The following is a 24,484-nucleotide window of genomic DNA, read 5'->3' as shown; positions in this document are numbered from 1 at the left end:
GGAAGCAACCTAGATGTCCATCAGCAGATGAATGGATAAGAAAGCTGTGGTACATATACACAGTGGAGTATTACTCAGCCATTAAAAAGAATACATTTGAATCAGTTCTAATGAGGTGGATGAAACTGGAGCCTATTATACAGAGTGAAGTAAGCCAGAAAGAAAAACACCAATACAGTATACTAACACATATATATGGAATTTAGAAAGATGGTAACGATAACCCTGTATGCGAGACAGCAAAAGAGACACAGATGTATAGAACAGTCTTTTGGACTCTGTGGGAGAGGGCAAGGGTGGGATGATTTGGGAGAATGGTATTGAAACACGTATATTATCATATGTGAAACGAATCGCCAGTCCAGGTTTGATGCATGATACAGGGTGCTTGGGGCTGGTGTACTGGGATGACCCAGAGGGATGGTATGGTGAGGGAGGTGGGAGGGGGGTTCAGGATGGGGAACATGTGTACACCTGTGGCAGATTCATATTGATGTATGGCAAAACCAATACAATATTGTAAAGTAATTAGCCTCCAATTAAAATAAATAAATTTATATTAAAAAAAATTAAAACGGCCTTTTGAATCAGTATGAATGATAAAAAAAGAAAGTAGTCTCCCAGACTTGGTCCTTGTGGTAAATACACTCAAGAAATACAAATTTTCTTTAAGGATTTTGCAAACTACATATTGCTGGTTCAAATGAGAGATTTAGATTCAACTCAACACCTTGGCTGAGTACAAGATAGTCCAGTGGCTGAGGAAGGAGAGGAATTCCAGGCAGAAGCCAAACCAACCAGATCTAAGAGTCATCGAATTTTTAAGGAATGTACACCAGTTGACCTGCCTGAAGGCCATTTGTAGACGGTGATGAAGAGACTAGGGGAGTGGGAGGGATGTTCAAGTAGGAGTATACCTGGGAAACTCTATGGCTGATTCATGTGATGTTTGGTAGAAACCAACATAATATTGTGAAGCAACTATCTTTCAATTAAAAAGACATGGAATAAAAAGAAAGACAGTCTAGGAGGTTGGAAAATTTTAAAGATTAAGGTTTTACAGATGGAAATAGGAGAGAGAGAACTGAACATCCAGCAATGAGCAAGAACTATTTGTTTGATGGATAGAGGATGGATGGAAAATGAATGGACTATGAATGAATGGATGAAAATGCCATGTTAAGTTTAAATTTAAGCCAGGAGTTTACCTACAGCTGTGAAAAGATTTTAACATAATGATGTGAGCAGATTTGCATTTAAGAAAAATCACTTTGACAAATGTGTGCAATGCCTAGTGAGTTGGATAGTTGTGAAGAAGAACAAGAGTTTAAATGAGAAAAAAAAAATCACAACCTGAACTAAGGCAATAACAGTGAGAATGAGAAAAATGGAATAATTTGAAATCAATGATAGAGTCAACAGAGGTGACAACTTTGATACAGGAAGGGTTGGTGGAAAAGGCAGATTTATTTTCAAATTTCACCCTTGGAGTGATGTCATTAACATGATCTTGAAACTGTACAAAGAGAGTGAGAAAAATATTAAAATGATATGCAGAGCCCATTCAGATAAAAATTAAATATCTTAGAGGGCAAAGAAGGGAAAAAAAAATCCAATGCATGCAGAGAAGAAAATGAGCTGCAACTCGGGATGGATTTGCAGATTCATCTGACGTGAGACTAGGGAATGTAGAACCAGGGAACAGACTTCAAGTCCACCCCATCTGGAGGGCATTTACATCACAGCTTGAAAGCTTGGGTGGACAGGTGGTGGCATAAAAACCAAAAGGTTTGCCTTGCACATTTGCAGAGTAAGATGCAACCTCAATCAGCTAAGAATCCAACCGTGCAAATCTGTGGGGATGGTAACTTCAAGGCTATGGTTTTTCCAGTGGTCATATATGGATGTGAGAGTTGGACTATAAAGAAAACTGAGCGCCAAAGAATTGATGCTTTTGAACTATGGTGTTGGAGAAGACTCTTGAGAGACCCAACCAGTCCATCCTAAAGGAAATCAGTCCTGAATATGCATTGGAAAGACTAATGTTGAAGCTGAAACTCCAATACTTTGGCCACCTGATGCGAAGAGCTGACTCATTTGAAAAGACCCTGATGCTGGGAAAGATTGAAGGCGGGAGGAGAAGGGGACGGCAGAGGATGAGATGGTTGGATGGCATTACCAACTTAATGGACATAAGTTTGGGTAAACTCCAGGAGTTGGTGATGGACAGGGAGGCCTGGCGTGCTGCAGTCCATGGAGTCACAAAGAGTGGTAGACAATTGAGCGACTGAACTGAACTGAACTGAAAGTTATTGAATCTCTGGCAGTTAAGCTAGTCATTGATTCTTTTGAGTTTTCCAGGTATAACATGCTATTATCTGAAAATAGAGTTTCACATCTCTTTATGTTTTTGAAAAAACTTTCTATTTGTTTTCAGGCATAGCTGATTAATAATGTGATAGTTTCAGGTGGACAGCAAAGTGACTCAGCCATACATATACATTTATTCATTCTCCTCCAAAGTCCCCCTCCCATCAAGCCTCCCACATAACATTGAGCAGAATTCCATGTGCTATAAAGTAGGTCTTTGTTGGTTATCCATTTTAAATAGAGCAGTGTGTACATGTCCATCCCAAACTCCTTAACTATGCCTTCTCCCCATCCTTCCTCCCAGCAATCATATGTTTGTTCTGTAGACTTGGGTTTTAAGTTGCAATTCTACTAGTTTGTAAACAATAATGCAACATTTCAGAGAATGTAAGATTAGACATTGTTGTTTTGTTGTTACTTAGTCAACTCAGTCATGTTCAACTCTTTGCAAACCCGTGGACTGCAGCCCACCAGGCTCCTCTATCCATGGGATTCTCAAGGCAAGAATATTGGAGAAAGTTACCATTTCCTTCCAAACCCAGGGATAGAACCCACATGTCCTACATTAACAGGCAGATTCTTAACCAACTGAGCTCCCAGGGAAGTCACAGGTATCAATTTAGATTTAAAATGGTTTATTAAGCACTTGAAAAGTTTTCAATTTTGTTAGTGACTCAAATGAAGTACTTTTAAAATAAATCTAATACCAATTTTAAATATGGTTTAGAGAAATGGGAGTAAATGGTTAAAACAAACAAACATGATTAAAATTGCCAGTTAATAAAGGTAATAATTAAATTTTTAGGCTAGACTAAATAAGATGTTGCTTTGATCTTCTCTGGGCCCCTAAACCACCCATAAAGGCATCCAAAAAATGTCACACTGACAGATGATTAAGGGGCTACCAGAAGAAGGGGCAGTTATGGAATTAAATTGTGAGGAGCCATGTAATAGGCAGAGGGAGGTTGTTAATAGACATATTGATGTATGGATTATATTCTGACTGTTCTTAAAAAATATAGGCTGTCTATCAAATCCCATGTGCCCAGGCAATGCTGCTGCTGCTGCTAAGTCACTTCTGTCATGTCCAACTCTGTGTGACCCCATAGACGGCAGCCCACCAGGCTCCCCTGTCCCTGGAATTCTCCAGGCAAGAACACTGGAGTGGGTTGCATTTCCTTCTCCAATGCATGAAAGGGAAAAGTGAAAGTGAAGTCACTCAGTCTTGTCCAAATTTTAGCGACCCCATGGACTGTAGCCCACCAGGCTCCTCCATCCATGGGATTTTCCAGGCAAGAGTACTGGAGTGGGGTGCCATTGCCTTCTCTGACAATAAGGGTAGATGGGTAGAATTCCAGGGGGAACCCATTCAGTATAAGGAGAAACACTCCATGTTGCCCAAAGTGAGTGAACCCTGCTGGTCCTCTTCTCCTGGATTGTAGGGGGGCAATTGGTACTGCTCATCACATCCTCCTGAAACACACTTTTCTCTGACCTTCCAGTATCCCACATCCCCTGGATTTCATTGCTTTCATCAACCACTCCTTTGACGTCATCTCATCCTCTTTTTCCCAATCTCAAACCATCCAAAGAGTGAGAACCATTTCTGAAGGACACTCCTCTGGGCACCACACCTCTCTATCCAGTTGGCTTCCTGGCTTTTCTAGAAAGATCTCTCCTGCATCTGTCCCTACAACAGCTGCTCCTCTCCCAGGCTCCCTCACTCAGAAAACAGCCCATTCTCCCAGCCAGGTGCTCTGGCTAGAAACCTGCCTGTCCAACCCCCACTCTCTTCCGCATTAGGACCTGATCCAGCCACAGGCCCTATTGAGTCCACCTCCCCATTCTACCTCTAACTCCTCCCTCCTCTCCATGCCACTGCCACCATCCTTGTCCAGGCCATCATCCTCTCTTGCTTGGACTATGGCAATTGATTCCTGATGGCACTCTGGGTCTCCATTCTTACCCTGCTCTTGGGTCAGAAACCCTCAGTACCAGAGGGGGCTCTTAAAAATATACCACTTAAAATCCATTCACCATTGGGACTTCCCTGTGGTCCAGTGGTTAAGACGTGCATGAGTGCTAAGTTGCTTCAGTTGTGTCCAACTCTTTGCAACCCTATCGACTGTAGCCTGCCAGGCTCCTCTGCCCAAGGGATTCTCCGGGCAAAAAAAAACTGGAGTGCGTTGCCATGCCCTCCTCCAAGGGATCTTTCTGACCTAGGGATCAAACCCGCATCTCTTATGTCTCTTGCATTGGCAGGCAGGTGCTTTACCACTAGCACCATCTGGGAAACCCCAGTGGTTAAGACTCTGTGCTTCAAATGCCCAGGCAATATAATAATGAAAAACTAAACATGATCTGCATATATTATTAGAGAAGAAAAGTAGTGAACATGGATCTGAAGATGATCATACTAAGTGAAGTAGATCAGACAGAGAAGGTCAAATATCATATGATACCACTTATACACAGAATCTAAATATAAAGATACAAGTGAATTTATTCACAAAATAAAAATAGACTCATAGACTTTCTGAATGAATTTATAATTACCAAGGGAGAAAGGTGGGGAAGAGGGATAGATTGGAAGGTTGGGGTTGACATGTACACACTGCTATATTTAAAATAGATAACTAACAAGTATCTACTGTAAAAAAATTAAAAATGAATTAAAATTTTTTAAATGTAAGTCTTGGTAAGTGCCGTAGACAGTATTACAATAGTGTGAAATGACACTATTTTAGATTAGGGAGATAGGAGATACTTATCTATGGAAGTAAAATTTAGAATGAAATTCTAATTATTCAAAAAGAGTCAATGTCCTATGATAAGAGGAAATGGATTTCTGTTCAGAGGGGTTAGAGCAAAGGTCGTGCAGCAGAAATGAGCTCAGTGAGTTTAAGGGAAGTAGAAGCTCTTTGTTTGGCATCTAGCTAGAAAGGAAAGGGCTGGGAGATGAGATCAGAGACTCTGTAAAGATCCTATCACATAGGACAAGGTAAGGAGTTTGGATTTTATTTCAAAATTTTAGAGTTTTGGGCATAGGCTGCTGCTGCTGCTAAGTCACGTCAGTCGTGTCCGACTCTGTGCGACCCCACAGACAGCCGCCCACCAGGCTCCTCCATCCCTGGGATTCTCCAGGCCAGAACACTGGAGTGGGTTGCCATTTCCTTCTCCAATGCATGAAAGTGAAAAGTGAAAGTGAAGTTGCTCAGTAGTGCCCTACTGTTAGCGATCCCATGGACTGCAGCCCACCAGGCTTCTCTGTCCATGGGATTTTCCAGGCTAGAGTACTGGAGTGGGTTGCCAGTGCCTTCTCCGTTGGGCATAGGAGAAAGATCTAATCTCAATCTTAATAAAACCACTGCATTAATAATGGATAATAGACCAGACCAGTTACCTGATATTGAAATCACCCTGTTGACACATAATGGTGACTCGAATAGGTGACTTCAGATCTATTTTACAGGTAGAGGCAGCAGAAATTGATGATGGGGGTAGTTGGGGTGAGATAAATGGAAAAGAGAAAAAGAAACATCAGGAGTAACCCATAGACTTTTTAGCTCTGAGCATATGGATGGATGCTGATGCTTTGAACTGACATGAGAGAGACACAAAGAAGAAGAGATTGAGTAAGTGGGATGCAAAATTCAATGGTTTGATTTTGCCCATGATTGCCTGAGATATTTATTATCACTTAAGTGGAAATGTCTACTACCTGATTGGAAATACAACTCTAGAGTTCAGGAGCATGATTAGGTTAGACATAGGTGTGGGGTTGTTGGTATGTACCATATATACCTAAATATAACACAGTATGTTTTCTTCTGAAAAAAATGATTGCTCGGAAGAAGAGTTCCTATACTGGGATGTTTCACAGGATGGGGCATAATAACAATTATATCATAGACTGATTTTATGAATCCTTATCAGAAGTCATTACTAGAGAGTCCCTTGGACTGCAAGGAGATCAAATCAGTCAATCCTAAAGGAAATTAAGCATGAGTATTCATTGTAAGGACTGATGCTAAAGCTGAAGCTCCAGTACTTGGGCCACCTGATGCCAAGAGCCAACCAACTCATTGGAGAAGACCTTGATGCTGGGAAAGATTGAAGGCAGGAGGAGAAAGGAACAGAGGATGAGATGGTTGGATGGCATCACCAACGCAATGGACATGAGTTTGAGCAAGCTCCAGGAGATGGTGAAGGACAGGGAAGCCTGGCGTGCTTCAGTCTGTGGGGTCGCAAAGAGTTGGATGTGACTGAACGACTGGACAACAACCAGAAGTCAGACAAAGCCGTGAGAAATAAATAAAACTGAGTTAATAGAAATAGTCATACGAGAATTTGAGAAGCCTGAAATTATATGTAAAAACAGGACAACATCAGATTTAAAAATCTTTAAAGATAAAAAGTATCTGTATTCATTATGCTTCCAAAAAGCCAAAGAAATGAAAAATCCAGTCAAGTGATCAAGCTGAGTAGGACATCCTAATTTCTATGGGTATGATCAAAAGTTAAGCAGTGTATATAATATGAATCCAAATAACAACATCTACTTCGATTTGGAAAGTCATGGACATAGTAACTAAAGTTCTATGTATTCCATCATAGTGACTGACAGGACTCCAGTCTGCTTATGGCTGGAATCTCTGGTTGTATGTAAACTCAGTTAATTAGGATAGTAATTGTCTTCCTTAATGAGTATGCCTCTTTGACCAGTGTATTTATATCTATAATTTATTTTAAATTGTTGAGTATAACCAGTGATATAAATTTGTTTTGGTTTGTTTCAGTCTACATGAGGAAGGCCCGTTGCCTAAATCTGAAATTCACATTTCAGGTGTAGTTAGCAAGCACTGAACTGAAAGTTCACATTCTTTGTGTGGCTAATTGTTAACGATGTTCAGTTCTTAGCAAAGTTAGGGCTTTGATAATTTGCATAACATATGTAAGAAACAGGCTTTTCCTTCACAAAAGTTAGTGATGTTCAGAATAAATTTAGAGTTGTTTAGGATATCGTTTAGACTCTTCTAGAAACATTCCCCCACATTTGGATGAATGAAAATCTAGAGCCGTGTAACCTACACATTTAGGTACAACACCCAAGGCTGGATCCCTATATGATCTCATGTCCAGCTGCTGGTTCTGAGGATTCTTGGTTGCCTGTCTCCAATAGATGACCAGCCAATTCCTGAAACAAGAATATTGCTGAATTTGCCTTAAGTCTTTCACATAAGAGGCTGCATGTGTACTTGCTAAATTGCCTCATTTCCAACTCTTTGTGACGCTATGGGCTATAGCCCACCAGACTCCTTTTTCCGTGGGATTCAGGCAAGAATACTGGAGTGGGTTGCCGTGCCCTCCTCCAGGGGATCTTCCCAACCCAGGGATAGAACCCACGTCTTTTATGTCTCCTGCATCAGCAAGCGGGGTCTTTACCATTAGCACCACCTGGGAAGCCCCATGTAAGAGGTTATTGATCACCAAAAGAAAGAAAACTGTGACTTCAGTAGACTTACAGAACATGTTAAATTACTATGATGTGATTTAGTAATTGTTCACTAGAAGACATTGGTGTGGCAGACAGAATCTAGTCTGACTCCTGTCTGTATTATTTCCTGGTTGTGGGGAGGAGCTTTCACCTATTTATTAGCTACATGTGGCAATGAACATTTACCAAAAACAACAAATTGGTTCTGGACAGTTCACAAACCCAGATAAGAATGTGTACTAAATAATCTCAATAGCTGTCTTTCCAAATAAACATTTATTTTTCAGTCCAAGTAACATTTAAAATTAATTTTAAGAAGATTAAAAGACTCAATACAGAATATATATCTATTTTTGTGTTAAGAATGAATCTGTGTGTGAAAGTGAAAGTTGCTCAGTCGTATCCAACTCTTTGCAACCCCACGGACTATACAGTCTATGGAATTCTCCAGGCCAGAATACTGAAGTGGGTGCCTATCCCTTCTCCAGCGGATCTTCTCAACCCAGGTATCAAACCCAGGTCTCACGCATTGCAGGTGGATTCTTTACCAGCTGAGCCACCAGGGAAGCCCATAACCTCAGTAGCTGTCTTTCTAAATAAATACTGATTTTTCAACCTGAGTAACATCTAAAATTTTAAGAAGATTAAGAGACTCAAGACCAGAATATATCTAGTTTTGTATCAAGAATGAATCTGTGCTTTTTTGGTAATATATGTGGTTGTAATGATTAGGAGAATTTGATGTATTTGAGTGGCAATTTAAAATTTGTAACTGCGTAGTTTATGCTTTGGCATTGGGGCTTACATCTTACTACATTATAGTACTGAAAGATTTATTACCATAAAATACTTGAGTTTCACCATGCATATACATTTATTTTGTTAGATTCGTACCATTTTTAGTACTTGGGAATGTTTATCCTCTAAAACCAGGTAACTGATATAGTTCAAAATGAAATCAAATAGATTAAATTTATAAATGCAGCTTATAATATTTGAAGATGTTTTATTAACTAAGCTTATAAACAGACACAAACATTTTTCAAAAGCCCCTTAAAAAGACTGTTAAACGAATAGAGATTTATAACCTATACTTAAAGGAACAAATGGCATTATAATATGACAACTCAATATATTTAATATTACATTTTTAAACCAGAAATCAGCTCTATTTCTGTGCAAAAGGCAATAAACAAATCTCAAGGGCACCAAAAACAGATTAGTGGATAACTCTATATGAGAATTGTAGTAATATTTAGGAAAAACTCAGGCACAAAGGACTTCAATTAACTCTGCTTTCCTTAAAATGTATTTTATTGAAGTATAGCTGATTTACAATGTTGTGTTAAATTCTTCTGTATAGCAAAGTGATTCAGTTATATATATATGTATATATTTCTTTTTCATGTTCTTTCCATTATGGTTTATTACAGGATATGAATATAATTCCCTATGCTATACAGTAGGAACTTGTTGTTAATCCATTCTATATATAATAGTTTGCAATTAATTCTAGTTTTAGATGCTCATGGAAGCCACCTTTCATAAAAATGGGGGCAAAAATAACCCATAAATTTAACTATAATGGAAGGTATGATCTCATAATTATAAGTGTTAGGTATCCTTGTAAGCACACCTATTGAAATTACCTAAAGAAAGTGACTACATTGTGGATATCACAAATATGCATCTACAAGACAAATGAAAAAATAGCTGTTCTAATGTTGTACAAATAATGTTGTACAGATATCCCTAATGGAATAAAATGTCCAATGATATTATCCTACAAAGTTCCAAAAGGGCTAAAATACAACAATCTAGTGAATAAAACAAAAAAAGAAGCAGACTTACAGATGCAAAGAACAAACTGGTGGTTACCAGTGGGGGTGGGGTGGGGGGAGAGAGAAGCAATAGATGGCAAGGGGTGACAAGTTCACACTGCTGGGTATAAAATAGGTCCTAGGGTGTATTACACAACACAGGGGATATAACCAACATTTTGTTATAACTGTAAATGGAGTGTAACCTTTAAAAAATACATTAAAATATTTTAAAAATTATATATTAAAAAACTCCAAAACCTTAAAAACCTAAGTGGAAGTGAAGATGGATGTTTTCAGGAAAACTGTCTTGACCTGAAAATGGTTCCAATGATGACAAAGACTGATATCCAAGGCCACAAATGAAGATTCTGCATGTATTTATTTCATGGACTGTAAGAATGGGAAAAGTAATACCTCTACATTACTTTATAATGTGCCTTTATATAACATGTAATTGCTAATATGTACTATCAAAGTAACAACTAAGCATAGATTTAGCTAGTTTATATCTCTTAAAGTGTGTATATTTCAGGTGTTAAAATTTTAAACACTTTTCTGAAAAATGCTTTGTGTTTTGAAGTCACCATATATTCAGAAGATAAAATTAAAGCCTTGGGAGGGGATGAGGTTATATAGGTAGAATGTATATGCTTCTACATACAGAATGTAGAATGTATATGTTTACTTACAATAGCTTTTAATAGAGCATTTAAAGTGGAGAAAGGAGATGTGGCCAGCAAGGAAGAGCAGGAATGGACAGTGAGGCAAAAGGTGTGATATAATGGAAAACACAGGAAAAATGTTTGAGAGGGAAATAGCAGCCATCTGTGTAAAAGCCTGAGGATAGGCTAAGTGAGGTAACAGGGAGGCGATCCCTGGATGTAGGGCACGGCGATCACAGTACGCTCCATGAAAACAGTCCCTAAAAAGTGGTCAGTGGGGTGGGGTAGAAGCCAGATTGGCCTTAAGAAGAGTGAATGGGGAGTGACGCTATAGACCAAAATCCTCCTTAGGGTATTTTCCCTCTTCTACCAAAGCTGCATGGTGGCTGCAGCCCCACCAACCACTTCGAGGTTCACCCAGCAGCCCTCCTACCGGGCCAGGGAGCCCTGTGGAGGTTTATTTTTTCCTCCGCTTGTGGGTGGCAGGGCCTTCTCACTCTCTGCCACAGTCACCTTGATTTTTCTTATTTTCCCAAGTCTGTTAAGAATAAGACTCTCTCTTTTTATTCATCTATTTTCTTGGCCGCACTGGGTCTTAGTTGCGGTGCGCGGGATGTTTATTGCCACGTGGGAGATCTTTAGTTGCGGCAGGCAGGATCTAGTTCTGTGACCAGGGAGCGAAACTAGGTTCCCTGCATTGTGACCACAGAGCCTTACCCACGGAACCACCAGGGAAATTCCAAGAATAACACTCTCTTCGCTGCTGCTGCTGCTGCTAAGTCGCTTCAGTCGTGTCCAACTCTGTGCGGCCCCATAGACGGCAGCCCACCAGGCTCCCCTGACTCCGGGATACTCCAGGCAAGAACACTGGAGTGGGTTGCCATTTCCTTCTCCAATGCATGAAAGTGAAAAGTGAAAGTGAAGACGCTCAGTCATGTCTGACTCTTCACAACCCCATGGACCGCAGCCCACCAGGCTCCTCAATCCATGGGATTTCCCAGGCAAGAGTACTGGAGTGGGGTGCCATTGCCTTCTCCAGAGTACTCTCTAGGTATCCTTAAAAACAGTGTCTCCGTGACATAGTTTGTAACATAGCGGTATACTCTGTTGATACTATCATGTCTATTTCTAGGTTCAGCTCATGGTTGAAATAAAAATGAAGGTCATGGCAGTCTTGTACTCTGGTATTAGAAGACATCTGCTGAGTCAGGAATCCTCTGAAGGCAATCCAAAAGAAGTGCCTTTTTAAAATGAAAAGTGAGTAAATGAAAAATGCCAGGGGAGATAAATATCTAATTTTATCACTGAATGCCTTATTATTTGAGATATAGTGTAAAGTGTTATGCAAGTGCATTTATTTGAACTACATATTCTTACTTATTAGTGGCTCTCTTAGCAGCTTATCTGTTCTTCCTAATGGCTGTAGGCTTTCTGCTAAAGCAGAATCTGATGGATGTTTGATCTAAAATCAGAATATTCTTATATCCATTTTATTTCAACAAAAATTAAGGCAACAACAGAGGCCTCCTACTGAAAGCTAACCACCGAGTCAGAGAAGATCACTTAGAACAAGGACTGGGCTACCCTTGTTATTCTATGTAGATTCATGCAGCGTATTTTGATAAATCATAGTTCTTTCTTGAATTGTTCTCTATTATGCTGTTTTGGCTTCTCTTCATCCCCATTTACAAACCCTACTTTCATGAAAGAGAGACGCACAGAGTGGACATTTCAGGCTAGTAACATTTAGGGAAGAGTTTTTCATGGAGTTCTCCCTAGGATTAAAGCAAAATCCATACCTGATAATAAAGTATAATTTTGCCCTTGTCTCTGCATATGTATTTCATCCAATGAAAGGTAGCCCTATTTTAGGGCTAGAATCTGGTATTCTTTGATTATTTGACCAAGTAATGTCATTGCAACAAGTTATGTTTTTTTTGTCCCAATAAAAGCATGCTACTGCTGCTATGTCACTTCAGTCGTGTCCGACTCTGTGCGACCCCATAGACGGCAGCCCACCAGGCTCCCCCGTCCCTGGGATTCTCCAGGCAAGAACACTGGAGTGGGTTGCCATTTCCTTCTCCAATGCATGAAAGGAAAAGTGAAAGTGAAGTCGCTCAGTCATGTCCAACTCTTAGCGACCCCATGGACTGCAGCCTACCAGGCTCCTCCATCCATGGGATTTTCCAGGCAGGAGTACTGGAGTGGGGTGCCATTGCCTTCTCCGCAATAAAAGCATACTTTTTTAAAAAACCCATGAATCACTTTTAAGTTTTTTTTTTTATATATATCAACCACAGAATTTGATCATGTGGGCTATGTCAACTAATCTTTCACTGAACATTAACTACTGCCATGTAGAAGGGTCTTAAGAAGTATTTGTTGAATGGAAGGAAATGTTACTTTGGAGAATTTTTATTTTTTAAAGGCTCCAAGTGAAGAAGCTAAAAACAAGAAGTCATTATTTCTAAACTACAAGATGAATAAGATTTTAATGAGAAATATTTAGAGAATGCAAACTTGGTGGAGTAGACACTTAGGAGAGTGTTCAAAGGTTAAGCAAAAAATACTTGTACATTACCCCAAGAGTTTTACATTCCTAAAACACATTAACAAGCACACATAAAACAAAAAGGAGATTTCAAAGAAGGACATTTTGTCACGTTGAAAGACAAAAAAGATCAAACATCGTTTTTAGACTCCAGTTCAAAGTTGGGTGGAGAGGCCTGGGTGGCATTCCAGACTGAAATTCAGAGAAAAAATCTTTTCTTTAAACTTTCTTTTTATCCAACAAAGAGTTTCCAGCCAAATAAAACTTCAATGACACTACTTCTTTTTTTCCCATGATTGTCTGGTAGCATTAAGTATATCTCTTTTTAAAAACAGAGATGTTATCAGCAAAGGAAGTTAATTCGATGAGTTCATCGGGTATATTATAAACTCATGGACTCAGACAGTAGTTGGCACCAGATATTATTTAAAGGTCAAAACTATATATACTATGGGAACCTTTCTTTCACTGTGTTTTTTTTTAAAACACCATTTTTTTTTCTTTAGGAAGCTAAGAAAAATTTGATAACTGAGGCCAAACTTACAAAATATGAGAAATATATAAATTTACAGAGATGTTACACAGGTAACATGTAAATCTCGGACTTTAAAATAGCAGTGTGTATGTGTACATGAGTCCTGCATATTTTGAGCTGCGGTTCTCGTATATGGTAATCATTTCCTGGAATTAACTATGCAAAAAATGTTTTTGTTTCACAGTTGCATGAGCTATGTTGAGTCTACAGCTATTTTTACTCTGTATTTTACACCTGTGTTAAGCACATAGACTTTACATAAAAATAGCTATGCCCTTATAACTAGTCCATCCCATGGACTCATCAGAGTCCACAGTTGCATTCTCAGGGCTGTGCAAGGTCTCGAATATGAAAAACAGCCACAGATCATTTCTCTTCTTTCTGTACATTTTCTTATAAGAACTCAAGTATGGGATTTTCAACATAAATCTAGCCCAAGAAAGTTGTACTGTAATAAAAATCTTACTTCCCTAATGTTTAGAATGAGCTCATTTTGCAATTTCATTAATGACTTAGCCCTCATTGGTCTACAAAAACCTCATAGGCAATACTGAATAAAGAACTCCAGAGACCAAATATGACAGCCATGATGACTGCCAGTCTCAGTAATTTAGCATCTTTGGTTTTTATTGCAGCCTGGCAAGAGTATCTCAAAAAGTATAGATTCAGGAGTCACCTTTCAATTTCTTCATGAATGTAAACGCTCTCAGACAATGTGCTGATATTGTGGAAGATGTTTGCCGCCCTCTATTTTCTCTTTTTTGAGGGGTTGCATTGCTAGAATTTCTGCGTCTAACCTGTGGCTTAATCTAATAATTACTTCCTAGTAAACTCTGGGAGCATTTCAGTTTTGTTTGGCAATACAAACTATTCTATGCGAAAATATTTTTGATTCTAATCTACAGAAACAGGCCAAAGTGTTAAATTAACACTTTCATTTAAAGTTTTGGGAATGACTGTTTCTTTCCTATTGCTGCTGTAACAAAACTATAGCAAGTTTAGTGGCTTAAAACAGTGGAAAGTTGTTACCTGGCAGTTCTGTAGGTGAGTTATCTGACACTCATTGGGCTAAACTGAAGGTGTTGGGGAGGCTGTGCTCCTTTCTGAAGGTTCCCGGGGAGAATTCAGTTCCCTGCCTTTTCCAATTCTAGAGGCTTCCCGTACTCCTTGGCTTGTAGTCTCCTTCCTCAGTATCAAAGACATCAAAGGAGACCTGATTTTTTTCCCCATCACCGAAACCTTTTCTTCTGCCCCCTCCTCAAGTTTAAGAATCTTGGTGATTACATTAGGCCCATCCAAGCAACACAAAATAATCTCCATATTTTAAGATCAGCTGGTTAGCAAACATAATTCCATTTGCTCCTTTAATTCCTCTTTGCAATGTAACATAACATATTCAGTTTCCTGGGATTACCATGTGGACTTTTTCGGGAAGCCATTATTCTGCCTACGGCACTAAGACAGACTTTTAATGATGCCAAAAATCTAAAACTCTATGCATGAGTCAGGATCCCATGATCCTATCTATTTAAGTCTCAGGTACAGATGATTAACTTTATTCTGTATGATAATACTCATTTCCTATTAAGCTATAGACATAACTATATGCAGTTCAAAAAAAAAAAGCAGTTTTGCAATCAGTTCAGTTCAGTTCAGTCCCTCAGTCGTGTCCGACTCTTTGTGACCCCATGAACCACAGCACGCCAGGCCTCCCTGTCCATCACCAACTCCCAGAGTCCACCCAAACCCATGTCCATTGAGTCAATGATGCCATCCAACCATCTCATCCTCTGTCATCCCCTTCTCCTCCTGCCCTCAATCTTTCCCAGCATCAGGGTCTTTTCAAATGAGTCAGCTCTTCGCATCAGGTGGCCAAAGTATTGGAGTTTCAGCTTCAACATCAGTCCTTCCAATGAACACCTAGGACTGATCTCCTTTAGGATGGACTGGTTGGATCTCCTTGCTGTCCAAGGGACTCTCAAGAGTCTTCTCCAATACCACAGTTCAAAGCATCCTTCTTCTGTGCTGCTTTCTTTATAGTCCAACTCTCACATCCATACATGACCACTGGAAAAACCACAGCCTTGACTAGATGGACCTTTGTTGACAAAGTAATGTCTCTGCTTTTTAATATGCTGTCTAGGTTGGTCATAACTTTCCTTCCAAGGAGTAAGCGTCTTTTAATTTCATGGCTGCAGTCACCATCTGCAGTGATTTTGGAGCCCAAAAAAATAGTCTGACACTGTTTCCACTGTTTCCCCATCTATTTGCCATGAAGTGATGGGACCAGATGCCATGATCTTAGTTTTCTGAGTGTTGAGCTTTAAGCCAACTTTCTCACTCTCCTCTTTCACTTTCCTCAAGAGGCTTTTTAGTTCTTCTTCACTTTACACCATAAGGGTGGTGTCATCTGCCTATCTGAGGTTATTGATATTTCTCCCGGCAATCTTGATTCCAGCTTGTGCTTCTTCCAGCCCAGCGTTTCTCATGACGTACTCTGCATGTAAGTTAAATAAGCAGGGTGACAATAAACAGCCTCGACGTACTCCTTTCCCTATTTGGATCATAGTTTGAGATAAACATTAACTATCTACAGAAGACTCCTGAACAGAGTGGGAAACTAAACTTGATGACACTTAGGGTTCTTTCTAACTTGTAAACCTGCTATAGATCTGCAGAGCACTGCTTTTCTATTTATCCTATTCTCTCCACCACCATGAAGACACAGATGCTTAACTTTTCAGGGTTTAGAAATTAATAACAAAATGCTCCCCCAACAGCATCAAAACTACAGGATTCTCACCACATTAGCCTTAGGACTTTTATTCTATGAATATGAAAATGTAACTTCCAAACATTTTTTAAAAGATAAAAATAATGAGGACTTCCCTGGCAGTCCAAGGTTAAGATTCTGCTTTTCCAATGCAGGGGGTGTGAATTCGATCCCTAGTCAGGGATCTGAGATTCCACATGCCAAGTGGCAAAGCCAAAATTTTTTTTAAAAAATAAAAAGAACAGTCACTGGTTGTCATGATTTCTCCTGACAAGTAAAAACATATTTATATTAAACCTGAAATCAATATAATTTTGAAACACATTGCCTAAATGTAAAGTTGGTGGTAAGAATTATTATTGTTTTACTAATGGAAACCTGTCAAGAATTTTTTAAAGGTGAGATTATTAATACAACCAAGTTAATAGAGTTAGGAATAGATATGCACAGTACTATGAGGAGATTTTTTTCCTCCCTTTGTTCTTTGATGGATTAAAAATAGTAACAGAATCCCTATAAATGTGGATGGAAAATATGTCAAAGAACAGTCAGCTCTAGAGAACAAGTTTCTATGGAGTTAAGTATATAGATTATGACAACACCACAGGCAGAATGCAGAAGCAGAAACCAGGATACTCCCCCACCTCGGAAAAAAAACAGGGACAAAATACATGAAATAACAGTTTTCAAGACACAGGATATTAGGTAATAAAGGGTATGGTGATCCCTATGAGATGAGAAACTAATAAGATGAACCTTACATTTGCCCTAGCTTACTGCCAGCAAATGCCAATTTACTGCCCGCTGCTCAGGGAAGGGGAGGGACTGTGGTGGAGCCCAGCAGATACTCTGAGAGGAGGAGAAAGAACTGAGAATCTGGAAAGGCTTGCAGCTTTACACTAAGCCTCTCAGTGTAGCTTGGGAAAATAAGCAAATTGCACTTAGCACATTCTTCTGCCCTCACACACAGAGTCTATCAGAAACCCTCTGGCCCCTACATATGTTGTGTTCTGATTCTTTACTAAGAATATTTTAATATGTCTAATTTATCATTATACTATGTCTGATTCTACAAAGTATGATGAAGAATATATTAAGTTGCATCCTTTGAAGTGTTCCCATTAGCCAAACTAAGTAGCTGGGGTCATCCTGTAAAGCACAGGTGTGCCTGCGGTATGGTCTATTCACTTCCTGAATTGGACTAATACATTCTGCATGAGCAGAAGCTTGTAGGTGACTTACAAAGGTCACCCTCACACACATCGATACAATATTCCAGCAAAGAGTTTGCAACACATGACCAAAATTCAGAGGAGGAAAACATATTTACCCCCACATTGTCAGCTGCTAGTTTTTATATGGATATTAGTTTAATACCTATTTGTCATGATTGAGTCATATTGAGTCAAAATAGCCAGTGAAGTCACTCAGTCACCAGATTCATGCTGTGCCCCAGGAAGGACTGGATTCCGCCCAGGCAGCTCTGCAGCAGAGTCCGACCCGGAAGCAGATTGACTGCTACTACCTCTGCTGGTCTCAGTGGCTTAGCTGGTGGAATGACCCAGACCATTATCCCCCAGGGATCTAGTCACCATACCCTTCCTGGGCTGGGGTGCTTTGCCACGTCTATCTACAATTGCAAGCGGGCCAAGGAACACCTTGAAAATTCAAGCAAATCCCCTAGATTGCACCCAGATTCCTCTGTCCCCATCACACTGGGAGATTGGGACTGACATATATACACTATTGATACTATGCATAAAATAGGTAACTAATGAGAACAAACTGTATACCACAAGGAAATCTACTCAATGCCGTGGTGACCTTTGTTGTTTAGCCGCTAAATTGTGTCCGACTCTTTGAGAACCCATGGACTGGGGTCATCAGATCCCCAGAGTCACTGAGACAGGAAGCAAGATGTTCCCCAGTGAATCTGGGAAAGATGACAATTCCTGCTTCTGCATTTGGTTCCCACGGCGTTTGTCCAGGGCTGCTGTAACAAATGACCACAAACTCGGTGGCTTAAAACAACAGAGATGCATTCTCTCACAGACCAGGCAGCCGGAAGCCAGAAATCAAGGTGTTGGCAGTGTTCCTCCTGGAGGCCCTCGAGGGAACCTGCTCCAAGTTTCTCTCTGAGATTCCGGTGGTTGCCAGCAATTCTCAGCATTCCTTAGCTTGTAGCTCAATCTCTGCCTCCGTCTTCACATGGCCTTCTTCCTCGTGTGTCTGTGTATGCCCTCTCCCACCTTGGTCCTCGTTACCGTAACTGTGGCCACGTTGACTTTCGGCAAATAGGTAGTGCCACAAGCCACTGTTTCTGGGTCTTATCACCCACTGCCGTCAGGAAGCTAAGTTTTCCAGTTGTTGTTCAGTCACTAAGTCGTGTCTGCCTCTTCGTGATCCCATAGACTGCAGCATGCCTGTCTTCCCTGTTCTTCACTATCTCCCAGAGTTTACTCAAACTCATGTCCATTGAGCCAGTGATGCCATCCAACAATCTCATTCTCTGTCACCCCCTTCTCTTCCTGCCCTCAATCTTTCCCACCATCAAGGTCTTTTCTAATCAGTCGGCTCTTTGCATCAGGTGGCCAAAGTACTGGAGCTTCAGCTTCAGCATCAGTCCTTCCAACAAATATTCAGGATTGATTTCCTCTACCATAGTTTGTTTCTACTGTTAGCTGTAGCCTCCAGAGTTACCACCAAACTTTTTAGGGGCCCTTGTGCCCCTATCAGCCCATGTCTTTATGGCCTTTCTATGGAACATAATCATCCAAAGAGAAACCTATCCATTCTGGCATATCGTTTCCTGTCTTTTCATGCTTTTCTCCACCAGTGGTCACTCAACTTTGTTCAGAATTGGCCACTGCTTTTTCCATGTTTCTAGAAGCCACCCTAATAGTGAGTTCACATCTCCTGGGATCCTAACCAGGATGTCAAATCCTATTAAGATAGCTTATTTTTCAACCCAAAGACCCAATGTGGGTGCTATTACCAAGTTCTCCCCCTCCTAGTCAATACCTTCAGCTTCTAGTCCCAAGCATTCTCCTCCTGTTTCACCCAATACATACAGGCCAATTCTTGCAGCTCCCTTGGGGTACAGTCTGTCTCCTGTCGCATCAGGCCCAGCCTCTCACTGGCTGAGTTTTGCTTAACCCTAATTACAGCTGCTCACCCCTTGTTCTAGGTCTCGTGGCATGGACACAGAGCAAGCCCTGAAGTGGGGACAGGTTGCCTGGGGAAAGAGACCTGTGCATCACCACCCAGCTTGGGAGTGGGTTAGGGCTGCCTGCCCTTAACAGAGACGTGGGCTGTGACTGCAGGCTCACGAAGCTCAGGAACCTAGTGAGGGCAAACGTTCAGCAGCATTCACTCAGACGTCGCCATCCCACTTGTCAGAGTCCTCAACTTTCCCAGTCCTTTGACCGTTGCAAAATAGACCTGCCTTGATTGACAGCTGTCTTTTAAGTTTATCCATTCGGACTACTAGGTCCTGGTTTGGTCCTCAGTGTTCTCAGTTCTCCCGCTACAAGAGATGGAAGCTTTTCCACATGCATCTAGAGGATCTCTGGCTTGCCACACCTGGTTTTCTGGTGCCAGTTATTGCCCTCAGCTGTTCATTACAGTTCTATGGAGTAACAGTGGCTCAGTTATAGCCATCGGACCCTGTTATCCTCAAGGCTCAGTTTTCTCCAGATTCTCAAATCCCAGCCAGTCCAATACTGCATTCCTTTCTATCATACCATCCCCATGCATCATCAGTGTAAACTGCAACCATTCCCCACCCACCATGAAGGACAGGGTCCAGCTGAATCACTTTGTGTCCACCCCACACTATACACTTCTGATACCTATATCTCACATATTAGATAAAAAATGACACCGTTTATACAAAACTTTTGGAATGCTTTCCAAAATAGGTTTAAAACAGTGTGAATAAGAAATTAAATGTCAAAAGTATATAAGTGAGATACTAGATTTATTCAAAGAGAAATCAAATTTCCTGGGTTAAACATCTTTGTGATAATACTGATTCTGTGTCTCTGAAAAATGGCTATATGGTCACCTTTGTCCACACATTTAAGCATAAATAACAGGTATTGTTCAGGACACACAGTGAAGAAAGAACTGAATGAGTCAATGGCTGAAACATACATATAATGACTTAAGATAACATGACTATTTAATGAAAATTTAGCATATAACATCTGACTTTTATCCTATGGACAAATAAGAAAAAATACAATAATTCATTTTACCCATTACATTTTACAAAATCAGACAAAATGATTTTATAAGCAGTTTTTTAATAAAAACAGCAATTTCATTTCAAACAAATATATTATCATCCTATTCCTTTATCCTATATGTGTATTTAATTGGCAAACCTACTAGATTACAGAAATCAGTAAAAATCCAATCCATGATGCTTCAATTGCTTAGATCGATCATATTACATTTGAAATTCATTGTTCGTATGTTAGAAGCCTGATTATCAGTTCCTATTAAAATGCTATGCCCTACTCCTTGTCCCAATAAATGTGACTAGTCTCTGCACAAGGCTAAGTAACAATATGTATAATACTTTTGAACATTCACACATGATTCATCAAGCACACAGATCCCAGCTCCTAAGACAAGGTCATCAAAGGGCAAGCAGCTGTCCTAGTTCTCTTGTTCCTCATAGTGAGCATAGCCACTGGCATAGGTCCTTCCTAAATTCAAATTAGTAAACAAATCTGATGACTCAGCATCTGAATCTTTTCCACCTTCATCTTCTTCCTCTTCGTCATCCTCTGCTTCGTACTCATCTTCTTCCTCATCATGGTAGCTAGCACCAGCATACTTATCAGATGCAAGGTTCTTCCAATAGGCATCATACCCAGAAGCTCCATCTCCCTCTTCACCTCCAGTTTGCCTGCCAAATTTCAGGGAACGTGCTACAAAACACAGATATGTACATGGCGTTTGATTAAATCCTCCAAATCCTCTACAGCACATAAAATTATGTGAACCTGACTATCTGCTTCTTATTCTCAAATGCAAAAGTCAGTCACATTTGCCTTATTTAGTCACTTAAAATTTAACTCGAAAGAAAGAAGACCTCAGGGCTTCCCTGGAGGCTCAGTGGTAAAGCATCCACCTGCCAATACAGGAGACGTGAGTTCGATCCCTGACCTGGGAAAATCCCACATGCCACGGAGCAACTAAGTCCGTGCTCCACAAATACTGAGCCGATGTGCTGCAACTACTGAAACCCATACTCTGCAACGAGAAGCCACTGCTACGAGAAGCCTGCGTACCGCACTAGAGAGCAGTGCCCTCTAGTAGAGAAGAACCTGCGCGGCAACACATAAATAAAACTTTAAAAAGAAGGAGACCTCAGAAAAAACAATCGGTTATATCCTACTCACAGTCTACATACACGTCATATAAAACAAATGATAAACACGACTGTGTCGTTTCATTCAATCTAGACAAAGTTGGAAAACAAGATAAGAACGGCATTCTAGATACATACATTAAATAAGGAACATTAAGGTCTAAAAGGCCTTTGTTTGATTAATTAAAAGTGTATTTTCAAATTATAGAACACTTAATTTCATGTCATTATGTTCTTCTCAAAAGAACTATTTTGTAATTCAGATATCCTAGAAAATAAAGCCTCTCATTTCTTCTGCCTTACTAGCAAAGTTTAGTGCAAAAAATTGTGTCTCACCTCACTGCGTAACTGTATCTCTGATTAAACAAAGTACGGTCAGAGTCATTTAGAATTATGGTTCTGTTCTGATATGCTTGGTAAAGAGTCAAATTCTCTTTAACAAAATTGTGAGCTGCGTTATTGTAAGCACGGTATAGTAGCTGCATCCCTTCATGGAAAAATCACATTAGACCATAAAACAATTTCCTACAGTAGCAGCGTATAACATAATAAGCACTGCTGCTCAAATATCAGACACCTAAGAATAGCTTCACAATGAATTCCAACTTCCAAGTACCGAAGATTACCAGAACTTGAATATTAAGGATTTATTACTAAACAATTATTTAACAAGGAAGCCCGAGCAAAAACAGACAAATCACTCTTTTTGGTCTTAAATTTCAGTATTCACTATGTCATTAACTGAAGCAAATGCCAAATATTGAAGTGAATGATGTTAAATTTCTTATGTTAAATTGAAAATTTTTACCCACAATTTTCCAAGGCTACAAAATTCCATTTGCTTAGGAAAACATGTTCATCTTCTCAAATATGAAGAAAAGGCAAAAACAAAAATAGAAAAAGGAAAAAAAGAAACAAATCTTGTCTATGCATTAAAGCAAAATCACTCCAGTGTTATTTTAAGAAAAGCCTTACTTGACATGCTAAGATCCTTAGTTTCCTGAGTTTCATGTCCACATTTAGGGCACGGAGGCTGTTTTCCTTTTTCTTGCTTAAACACCTTGCTCCTTGTATGATCATCACAGAAACAAGCCTATATAGGAGAAAAAAAAATTAGGAAGTTAAATAAGTAACTCAAAAAATACATGAAGACATCACTCAGTGTTTTGTTGTTCAGTCGCTATGTCATGTCTGACTAGTTGCAACCTTATGACTGCCGCCACACCAGGCTGTCCTGTCCTTCACTATCCCCTGGAGTTTGCTCAAACTCAGGTCCACTAAGTTGGTGATGCCATCCAACCACTGCATCCTCTGTCACCCTCTTCTCCTCTTGCCCTCAATCTTTGCCACCATGCGGGTCTTTTCCAATGGACTTGGCCCTTTGCATAAGGTGACCAAAGTTCTAGAGCTTCAGCTTCAGCATCAGTCCTTCCAATGAATAGTCAGGGTTGATTTCCTTTAGAATTGATTGGTTTGATTTCCTTGCTGTCCAAGAGATTCTTAAGAGTCTTCTTGGGAACCATAATTCAGCTCAGTCACTCAGTCATGTCCAACTCTTTGTAACCCTATGGACTGCAGGACGCCAAGCTTTCCTGTCCATCACCAACTCCCAGAGCTTGCTCATACTCATGTCCATCAAGTCGGTGATGATGTCCAACCATCTCATCCTCTGTCATCCCCTTCTCCTCCCACCTTCAATCTTTCCCAGCATCAGGGTCTTTACCAGTGAGTCAGTTCTTCACATCAGGTGGCCAAAATATTGGAGTTTCAGCTTCAGCACCAGTCCTTCCAGTGAATATTCAGGACTGATATCCTTTAGGATTCACTTGGGTTTGATCTCCTTGCAGTCCAAGGGACTCTCAAGAGTCTTCTCCAACATCACAGTTCAAAAGCATCAATTCTTCAGTGCTCATCTTTCTTTATAGTCCAACTCTCTCATCCATAATGACTACTGGAAAAATCATAGTTTTGACTAGATGGACCTTAGTTGGCAAAGTAATGTCTCTGCATTTTAATATGATGTCTAGGTTGGTCATAACTTTTCTTCCAAGGAGTAAATGTCTTTTAATTTCATGGCTGCAGTCACCACCTGCAGTGATTTTGGAGCACAAAAAAATAAAGTCTCTCACTCTTTGCATTATTTCCCCATCTATTTGCCATGAAATGATGGGACCAGATGCCATGATCTTAGTTTTCTGAACATTGAGTTTTAAGCCAACTTTTTCACTCTCCTCTTTCACTTTCATCAAGAGGCTCTTTAATTCTTCACTTTCTGCCATAAGGGTGGTGTCATCTGCATATCTGAGGTTATTGATATTTCTCCCGGCAATTCTGATTCCAGCTTGTGCTTCATGCGGGCCAGCACTTCTCATGATGTACTCTGCATATAAGTTAAACAAGCAGGGTGTCAATATACAGCCTTGATATACTCCTTTCCTGATTTGGAACCAGTCTGTTGCTCCACGTCCCGTTCCAACTGTTGCTTCTTGACCTGCATACAGATTTCTCAGGAGGCAGGTAAGGTGGTCTGGTATTTCCATCTCTTTAAGAATTTCCACAGTTTGTTGTGATCCACACAGTCAAAGGCTTTGGCATAGTCAATAAAGCAGAAGTAGATGTTTTTCTGGAACTCTCTTTTTCTGGTATTCATGGCTGCAGTCACCATGCATGGAGTCACCATGCATGGAGCCAAAAAATATAAAGTCTGGAACTCTGTTTTTCTGGAACAATTAGAAAGCATCAGTTCTTCAGTGCTCAGCCTTCTTTCTGGTCCATCACTCAATATATCAAGGAAATTTAAACATATACTTTGTTCAGGCGAAGATGAGTTTTGTTGGGACTGGTAACATTCTTGATTTCAATCCCTTCAAGGAAAAGTTCTCTGCCAGAA

General features: G+C 40.1%; 1 protein-coding gene across 2 annotated transcripts in view; it reads right to left on the bottom strand.

Annotated features, from left to right (window-relative positions):
- Window positions 1-20,577: 20,577 nt before the first annotated feature.
- ZNF330 (zinc finger protein 330) overlaps window positions 20,578-24,484 on the bottom strand; it is a 19,377-nt gene continuing 15,470 nt past the window's right edge. For both annotated transcript variants that reach the window (XM_010830302.1, XM_010830303.1), the window contains 2 exons: window positions 22,570-22,687; window positions 20,578-21,151 (listed from right to left, as the gene is read on the bottom strand). In XM_010830302.1, the coding sequence (XP_010828604.1) occupies window positions 20,877-21,151; window positions 22,570-22,687 (393 nt within the window). In that variant the 3' untranslated portion in view covers window positions 20,578-20,876. The remainder of the gene's footprint in view (window positions 21,152-22,569; window positions 22,688-24,484) is intronic.

This window comes from Bison bison, unplaced genomic scaffold (genome assembly GCF_000754665.1).
Source record: "Bison bison bison isolate TAMUID 2011002044 unplaced genomic scaffold, Bison_UMD1.0 scf7180017864517, whole genome shotgun sequence".
In the NCBI taxonomy this organism is placed as follows: Eukaryota; Metazoa; Chordata; class Mammalia; order Artiodactyla; family Bovidae; genus Bison; species Bison bison.
This window is presented reverse-complemented; position numbering and strand designations above follow the sequence as displayed.